The sequence below is a fragment of the Hibiscus syriacus genome, unplaced genomic scaffold (assembly GCF_006381635.1).
Source record: "Hibiscus syriacus cultivar Baekdansim isolate YM2019G1 unplaced genomic scaffold, ASM638163v2 tig00111276_pilon, whole genome shotgun sequence".
Classification (NCBI taxonomy): Eukaryota; Viridiplantae; Streptophyta; class Magnoliopsida; order Malvales; family Malvaceae; genus Hibiscus; species Hibiscus syriacus.
Genome location: NW_024063043.1, coordinates 1787983 through 1798021, shown reverse-complemented (window position 1 = coordinate 1798021; position 10039 = coordinate 1787983). Strand labels below are relative to the sequence as shown.

At 34.7% G+C, this 10039-nt stretch overlaps 1 protein-coding gene across 1 annotated transcript; it reads left to right on the top strand.

Moving 5' to 3' along the window:
- The first annotated feature begins 4520 nt into the window (after positions 1-4520).
- Positions 4521-7902, top strand: LOC120157810 (phosphate transporter PHO1 homolog 3-like). Its single transcript, XM_039168827.1, has 10 exons — positions 4521-5200; positions 5283-5653; positions 5759-5830; positions 5915-6044; positions 6130-6250; positions 6359-6617; positions 6713-6817; positions 6902-6946; positions 7030-7458; positions 7550-7902. The coding sequence occupies exons 1-10, from the start codon at positions 4603-4605 to the stop codon at positions 7784-7786; spliced, it is 2367 nt and encodes a 788-aa protein (XP_039024758.1). The 5' UTR covers positions 4521-4602; the 3' UTR covers positions 7787-7902.
- Positions 7903-10039: the final 2137 nt, after the last annotated feature.

Genomic DNA, 10039 nt, shown 5'->3' with positions numbered 1-10039 from the left:
TATGTGATTGAACCAAAATATCATGTCACTTGATCTGTTAACTGTTAATCACAGTTAACCTAGAGTGGCCATATCTTAAATAAATAAATACAAAAGTGATTATATCTTAATTAAATAAAAAAAGAAGTAATCATAACTTATGTATTTTAAAATCACTGACCAAAAGTAGACAAAACATAAACATAAATGATTATCCGTATAATTAACTTTCATTCTTATAATATGTATTATAATCTATTCAAGTGGTCTTTTAACAGAAAATATGATTAAAATTACGAATAACACATAATAATAAATCATAAATAACTAAAAACATACGAAAATAATGGAAGATACTTGGATAAAAATGAAAGTGTACTTAGGCCATCTCTAGTGCATTTCTATCTCTACTCTAGTGCATCTCTATCTATACTCTAGAGATGAAATAGTAATTAATCTCTAACGCTATCTCTACATTACCACTAACTCTACTTTATTCACAATATTTAACTATTATAATATTGATTTTGAAAATATAAAATAAAACATAAACATTTCTAAAAAATATCAAGATAAAAAATATAAATAAAACATTCATAAATAATATTACGAAAATACAAATAAATAAGAAAATTACAATTCATAATAATAATGCGAAAAACATAAATTACATAATTATATATTTTAATTCTCCGAATTAGAATATTCATTCCACAAATGTTCAATTAGTGCATTTCGTAGAGCAAAATGAGCATTTGTATATCTGATTTGTCTAAATCGGGTAAGGAATTCTTGAAACTGAGTCTCATCATCTTCAACAAATTCGAGGAGGCGGTGCATCTCTTCCTTCAACAATTGGAGAATTAAGATCTCGTTCATCATCGATTATCATATTCGACATTTGTTGTATTTTAATGTTTCAAAAAATTAGTATGTTTATTTATCTAATTTCAATGTATTTTTATCTATCTTGCAATTTAATCTACTTTAATCTAATTTAATCATTAAAAAAATTCTGTTTTTATGTTTGTTGTATTTTTATGTTTCAAAAAATTAGTATGTTTATTTATCTAATTTTAATATATTTTTATCTATCTTGCAATTTAATCTACTTCAATCTAATTTAATCATTAAAAAAATTATATGTTTTTATGTTTGTTGTATTTTTATGTTTCAAAAAATTAGTATGTTTATTTATCTAATTTCAATATATTTTTATTTATCTTACAATTTAATATACTTCAATCTAATTTAATCTAATTTAATCATTAAAAAAATTTGTATCGTTGCTACATTAACAAGCTAGATGTGTAGCAATCTGTAGAGTATCGTGATACTGTAGCGCAGGACTAAAGCATTTAAAGTGGAGATTTACTCTACAGTGACGCAGCGTTGGAGATGCCCTTAGTATAAAGGATGGTGTTATATTAAGGTAAAGAGAAAATTGAGATGAATTTGATTGGTGGATATGTGACCAATTAATGCTGCTTTGATTTATTCTGCACACAACACGTTTCTTTCCAACTTGATCCACCGTTAGCCGGAGAAAAAGTGCCCCCACCGTAAAATAATAATAAAAGAAAAAGGCCGTTCCGCCGTGGGATTTACTCGGTCAAAATAGTTCTTTGCTTTATCCTCCTTTTTCAGTATGTGTCTAAGGGCAATGCACCCATGTGTCACATTAACACCATTTATGATATCACGTTCTTCAATTAATTAATTAATTTTATTTTACATTTAACAACACCTGATGCTACACTCCAACACTAGCAAACTCAAGAGTGAGGTATTAAACCTAAACAAGCCTTCCACCTTATGTTCCTTATTTTTTTAACTTTATTATATCATATATTTATTTTTCTTTAAATTTTTATTTATTAATAATTTTATTTTTATGACATGTTTTCTTATATTTTATGACATATTTTTTAATTCTATTTTTAATACGTTTTTTATTTTCTTTATAGGTTTTTTAACTACTATCGTTTAATTCTCTCACAATTAGATTTAACATTTTCTCAACTGATCGAGATGTTGATTATTTTTTAATTTATCGATCTTTTATGTTTTTAATCATCGAATTATATTTGGCTACGTGATTTGCGTATGAAGATAGTTTTTCACGATGTTCGACTCTGATTTACGTTTATTGATGGTCTTTCATTAGTTTGATTCTCTATTGTGGTTTGTTTGTCGATGCATTTAAATCTATTTGTATCTATATTTTGTTTAAATTTTTTGAACCAGTTATTAACATGTTCATCGTATGGTTATTGTACGATCTCAAGTGATTAATTTCTTGTGTCAATGGTTATATGGAATGTCTTAATTAAACAATTTTTATAATAATTTTTATTTATTTAATAATTAAATAATAAATTTTAATAATAAAAAAAAAATTCATTATGTATATATATATATGGACCGTTCGGATCGGGTAGGTGATTTCCCCTTAAATCTGGCCTCGCCTTGCCCCAAAATTATACACTATATAACTTGTCTCGTTCCATCCCGAGCGTCAATTTTTTTTAAAAAAAACCGCCCCTATAATGTTGAGTCTGGTTGAGAACTATCGGGTCCGAGTATTTTGACTATCTTTGCTTTTAAGAATGAATGCTCATACTCGAACTTAAAATCTCAAGAAATAACAACAAATTTTTTATCAATTGGGACCATATTTTATTCTTTAATAAAGTTAACTACTTTTATTTGCATAAAAGAACTAATGATGATGTATCCTGTAGTTAGAGTTATATTTTGTAATGTTAATCAATGAGTTATATTTTGATCTTTTTGAAAATTTGTATATATATATATATATAAATTTTAATATACGTAATATTAAAAGAGTCAATTATTTTAAAAATAAATGTTCTAACAAAGACAATATAATCAAATGAACTTTAATATCGTCTTCAATTTTCAACCAAATATTAAAATTTTATATTTCAACCAAGTTAACTAAATAAGTTAATATAGCATTTTATTTTTAATTATAATAAATCAAGCATTGACTATATTTTATTTCGGGGTTCAATCCCACACCAAGAAATTATAAACAATATATAACCTTTTTAATTCGATCATAGAAAATCTAATCCCTATTTTCAATAAAATAGTTGTCAAAGTTTGACAACTTTTGGTGGTGCCCTTTTAGTTAAAAGGGTAAATACAGCAGTTCATCACAGTTTTTTTTAATTAATAAAATTTAGTACTTTGTTAAATAAATAAAAAGTATAATAATTTTTTTTAAAAAAATTGAAGAAAATTAAACTATATGAATTATTTATCCTTCAATAATCAAGAGAACAAAATTAAACACTGATATAATAGAATTTTTTTATAAAAACTAAACCAATCCACTCATAAAATATAACACATTGATAACTAACTTTAGTGTGACTCAAGTATGATTTACTTAAGATTCTTGTGAGCACCTATACTATACACATAATAAAAAGAAAAAAAGTTTAATGCTTAGTTTATTATAACGAAAACCCAGTAGTTCACCACAGTTGTGTCTCTCATGCTATAACCCTAAAAAGTTTGACAAGTGTTTTAAAATAATTACCATTAAATTCAAAGAAAAACAATACATTTAAAGAATATTACCAGTTTCCTGGAAGAGCTAAAAAATAAATGACTGTCCCTTTTTTCCATATGTATGGGGTAAGAGGGAGGTAAGATAGTAGGTTACCCCCAACATCAGGTTGAGAGCAGCTTCCGTAAGAGACCTCCGAATTATGAAATGCCCTCCGTGGGACTCGATCCCACGATCTCAAGATTAAGAACCTTATGCTCTACTCACTGAGCTGGATGATCATTTCCCCTTGAAGAGCTAAACAATGGGCCAATTAGGTATGTGGGACGACTAACAATAATTTAAAGCTAAAACGGAGGGCCATGGCCATGGGCACGATGAATATTCAATTCAAACACGAAGGCTTTGAATTTTTGTCTTTGATAAACAGTGCTTTACAGCAAATAAGATAACATAACAGATACAAACAACGATTTCTTCACCTCCAACGTTAACTAATATCATAACTTGAAGCAACAAAGAAACAGCAAAGCTGAGGTCAATTTCGCTTTCAGTATTTATCCAATATCATATATTCAAATTAATTATTATCTATCACTTTCTATAAAATAATATCCGTTCAAAATCTTTTAGTTAAATAAAGATAAACATGTAATTTTTTTTATAAATATATTACAAATTTAATTATTCCAATTTGAGATCTAAAATAATTATATTTTTTATCATTAAAATTATTATTTAAATTTAAATAATTAAATTATATTTAAATTAAAAAAAGTATATTTTTACAGCCTCCGAAGAAAGGCGACTAGATGTAGCCCACCGCGGTATTTTAATTTATTGAGCAGGTCATTGGAAACAGCACAGCAGTACGGAAGATACACTGAAAGAGAAAGGGTCAATGTTTTCTCCTCTTTAAATAGACACACACACGACCGATGTCGAAACCAAGTTTAACATTACCCGCTTCTTGCTATCTACTTATCGCCTGTCTTTCTCTGATTCCAACAGTGAGATATACTGAAAGACCAAATTGTTCGGTTCCTGTGGTTTCTTCCGGCAATAACCACAACTGCAAAAACATGAAGTTCGGGAAGGAATTCGCATCTCAGATGGTGCCGGAATGGCAGGAAGCTTACATGGATTATGACTTTCTCAAGACACTTTTAAAAGAAATCCATGGCTTCAAGCAAAGGACGAGACCGCCGGCCACCCCTGGTGGTCTCAAGCGAAAGATGACACTGTACAGAGCTTTCAGTGGTCTGCTCCAAAGGCACAACAACAACCAGCAGCCCACCACTCCTTCCTCACCGGACATCGAAGATCAACGGCCTATCTTGGTGAACTCCGTCGACCGTGATGGTTCCCGGAGTTACGAAACGACTTTCCTTATGCAAGCAGACGAAGGGGGAGAATACGAGCTGGTGTTCTTTAGGAGGCTCGATGACGAGTTCAATAAGGTGGATAAGTTCTATAGGTCCAAGGTGGAGGAGGTGACAAAAGAGGCTGAGATCTTGAACAAGCAAATGGATGCTCTGATTGCCTTCAGAATCAAAGTGGAGAATCCTAAGGGATGGTCGTGGGAAGACAGGTCCGGCGAAATGACCCGTCTCGCCTCCGAGGTCGCTTCCTCCACCGCCGCCTTGGCTGCTTCGACTCCTGCTGGTGCCAGGGCAAGTAGTAAGTCATGCACCACAAAGCACAACGACATATAAATTTAGTTCCTGTACATTTTATGAACATGTTTTTGGTTGATTTGCAGGGAGAGCTGAGCACATGGAGGTTATAGAAGAAGGGCCGAGCGTTCATGAAGATTCAGATGAAGATAAAGAAAACAAAGCTGAAGTTCAAAAGGCAGTGGCCAATGAACTTAAGGGTCGTAAACCAGCTCCATTACATATTCTAAACCGTGTCAAAATGAACAACACCCTTGCGACCCCTCGATCAACCATTAAAGGTGTTCTAAACGTACCTAAGCACACTGAGCTGAAGTTTAATAGGGAAAATCTTAAGAAAGTTGAGCACCAACTTAAGCGGGCTTTTGTTGAATTCTACCAAAAACTGCGACTTCTAAAGAGTTTTAGCTTCTTAAACACATTAGCCTTCTCAAAAATCATGAAGAAATATGACAAGGTATGTATGTATTTGTGTGTACATATCACTTAATCAACTTTCCCCTCATATACATGCCCCATTGGCTTCTGGTTTTTAACAATATTTTGTTCTTCATGCTTGCAGATCACTTCAAGGTGCGCTGCAAAGCCATACATGAACATGGTAGATAATTCTTACCTAGGTAGCTCCGAAGAGGTGAGCTTTTCTTATAAATTAAAAGCAGCCCCTAAGGTGCCAAGAATGGCTTAGATAACTGATGATTAGCATGTTTAATCGCAGGTTACCAAACTTATGGAGAGAGTTGAAGCTACGTTCATCAAGCATTTCGCAAACTCGAACCGCAGCAAAGGGATGAGTATTTTAAGACCAAAAGCTAGGAAACAAAGACATAGAATTACATTCGCTACTGGTATACCGATTTAACTTCACATGTATATAGGGAATTCATGAAGCAATCCATCACCAGTAAATATAAAACGCTTTGCGATTCTCAGGTTTCTTTGCTGGATGCACATTTGCTCTCATAGTGGCACTTATATTGATCATTCGTGCCCGAAATATCTTGGGTCAAGATGGAAGGAACCAGTACATGGAAACCATGTTCCCTCTTTACAGGTAAGTTTTTGGCTTTAAATGTTTCTTGGCTAGCATCTCTACTCTCCTAAACCTTCACATCCATGCCCCTGCAATTCGATTATTAATCCATTTGTTTGATACGTGCAGTTTATTTGGATTCGTCGTTCTACATATGGTAATGTATGCCGCGAATGTATACTTTTGGAGACGGTATAGGGTCAATTACGCCTTCATATTTGGTTTCAAGCAAGGAACAGAACTAGGCTACAGAGAAGTTCTGCTTGTAAGTTTTGGTCTTGCAGCACTGGCACTAGCTAGTGTGCTCTCAAATCTTGATATGCAGATGGATCCCAAAACAATGGATTATCAAGCATTCACCGAAATCCTCCCTTTGATCCTCGTTGTGGTAAGATTATTGAATTTGTTCTTAATGACAGGAACTGATCTTTTGCCAGTATGTATTGAATGTTACTGATTTCTTGGTTCTTCTTTGCTCTGCAGCTTGTGTTTATCATACTGTTCTTGCCATTCAACATCTTATATCGATCGAGTCGTTACTTCTTCCTCACATGTTTGTTCCATTGTATCTGCGCCCCTCTCTACAAGGTAAGAAAGAGATATCTTAAGGGTCTATATGATCAAAGCGATGATCGGATCAGACTTATTAATTGGTTAACGACTCTACTGCAGGTCACACTACCCGATTTCTTCCTGGCAGATCAGTTAACTAGCCAGGTTTGTGACTTGAAACTTACTGTCCGACTATGTTTGAAATGGTCATCGATATAATCGTTTTAGACCCTTTGTTTTGCCTTCAGGTGCAAGCATTCCGGAGCCTCGAATTCTATATTTGCTACTACGGATGGGGAGACTTCAGACACAGGCAAAACAGCTGCAAAACCAACGCCGTATTCAACACTTTTAGCTTCATCATCGCTGTGATCCCGTACTGGTCTCGCCTCCTTCAATGCCTACGGCGCTTGTTCGAAGAGAAGAACCCCGAACAAGGGTACAACGGGCTGAAATATTTCGTCACGATCGTCGCCCTCTGTTTGAGATCCGCTTACAGCCTCAACAAGGGGTTAGGTTGGGGAATATCAGCTGTGGTTTTCTCGATTGCAGCGGCAATCTTCGGTACTTATTGGGACCTTATCCACGACTGGGGACTCCTGAAACGGCATTCGAAGAACCGCTGGCTCAGAGACAAACTCCTTATCCCTAACAAAAGCGTGTACTTTGGTGCCATGGTGAGCATAATGAATGCGTAAATTTTAATATTCGCCGAGAGATTCCATTTTATTGTGTGTTGTAACAGTGTTTGTTCATTGAAAAACGCAGATTCTGGATGTTTTGCTGAGATTTGCATGGCTGCAGACGGTGTTCAATTTCAACTTGTTTGATCTGCATAGACAAACGTTGGTGACCATAGTGTCTAGCCTGGAGATCATCCGGCGCGGCATGTGGAATTTCTTCCGGTTAGAGAACGAGCATTTGAACAACGTGGGCAAGTACCGTGCATTCAAATCGGTGCCCTTACCTTTCAACTACCATGAAGACGAAGATAAAGATGAATAGGATGTTCAAATTTCAACAACCACAATAAATATGTGAAAACAAAGGGGGAAAAAAGCTGTAATTATTATTATTTGATTCTTTCTTCGTGAGATGCTGTTTATCTTACAGTTTTTGAAAAGGAGGTTTGGACAAGGATTGCTCGCATACAAGAGAATGTTGTGGAATTCGGGTTAATTTCCACCAATAACAGATATACCTTTAAACTATTATCTAGGTGATTAGTGTGAAAACGATTGTACTAAAAATCACCCCAAGGTAGATTCCCAGGAAAGAGGAGGGGTCACAATGGTTCCTCTTAAAACCCACTTTCCTTAGACAGAACTAACAAGACAAATAATTTTAATAGGACAATAATTAACAACAACTATACCCTACAATAGCTATTAAATAGACATAAAGAGAACACCAAAATTTAACGAGGTTAGGCTAAAATTATGCCTACCTCCTCGAACACTACTAAAATAATATTTCACTAATAGAGGAAATATTACAAAGAGAGAAAGAGTACAAATAACCTTTAATAGTGAAGAAGGCTTATATTTGTGGGATGATTAACTAAGGAGGAAGATGACTTTATTTATAACAAAAGAATTTCCCTCCTCCTTATACACAACCAATGTGGGACTTTGCCCAAAAACCAACAAATCTCCACCTTGGCAAATTCCACAGACATCTCTAAAAAATCCAATCTTCAGTAGTGTTTGAAAATTAATCTTTCAATTTGTAACAATATTGACCAAGTCTAAACAATGTTTAAACTTGACCGCAGTTACCACTTTTGTCAACATATCAGCAGGATTCTCAGTGGTCCGAATCTGTGGATTATGACTCCACCTTCTTCTAGAATCTCTCGTACAAAGTGATATCGAACATCGATGTGCTTCATCCTTGCATGGTAAACCTGGTTCTTTGCTAAATGAATAACACTCTGACTGTCACAATGCACTTTGATGTGCTTCTATTCCATTCCCAATTCACCAAGCAACCCTTGAAGCCAAATTGCCTCCTTCACAGCCTCTGTAACTTCCATACACTCTGCCTCTGTAGTAGACAAAGCCACTGTTGACTGTAAGGTGGACTTCCAACTGACTGGTGCCTTTGCAAATGTAAACACATAACCAATAGTTGATCGACGCTTGTCCAAATCACCTGCATAGTCTGAATCACAATACCCAACTACATACTTACCATCTTGTTTGTCCTGCTGAAAGACCAAACCAACATATACGGTGTTCAGAATATACCGCAGAATCCATTTCACAGCTTGCCAATGCTCCTTTCCAGGATCATGCATATACCTGCTCACAACCCCAACTGCCTGTGAAATATCGGGTCTCGTACACACTATTGCATACATTAAGCTACCAACAACACTTGCATACGGAACCTTTGACATGTATTCCCGTTCTGCATCATCTTTAGGTGACATGGATGCACCGAGCTTGAAATGAGGAGCAAGAGGTGTACTAACTGGTTTTGACTTCTCATTCATGCCAAAATGTTTTAGTACCTTCCTTAAATATTCTTTCTGAGACAAACAAAGCCTCCCCAATTTCTTATCCCTTGATATCTCCATGCCTAGAATCTTCTTTGCTTCACCAAGATCCTTCATCTCAAACTCCCTGTTCAATTGAGTCTTTAGTTTCGCAATTTCTATCTAACTCCTGGAAGCTATCAGCATATCATCAACATAAAGAAGAAGATATATATAGGATCCGTCTTATAGCTTGCGTAAATACACACAATGATCATATTTGCTTCTTGTGTACTTCTGCCCTATCATAAACTTGTCAAATCGCTTGTACCACTGCCTTGGAGATTGCTTCAATCCGTATAGCAATTTTTCTAATTTATACACCATCTCTTCTTTTTTAGCAACTTTGAATCCATCTGGCTGAGTCATGTAGATTTCCTCATCCAAGTCTCCATGTAAAAATGCAGTTTTTACATCCATCTGAACTAGTTCCAAATCCAACTATGCTACCAAAGTCAACGAAATTCTGATGGAGGAATGTTTTACAACTAGAGAAAATACTTCATTATAATTTTCTCCCTCCGTTTGAGCGTAGCCTTTAGCCACCAATCTTTCTTTGTAGCGGATATTATTCTTGTCAGGAAATCCATCTTTCTTTGCATATACCCACTTGCACCCAATTGCCTTCTTTCCCTTCGGAAGACTAGCTAGTTTCCACGTCTGATTCTTTTGAAGGGATTGTATTTCTTCATTCATGGCGATCCTCCACTTTTTATGTT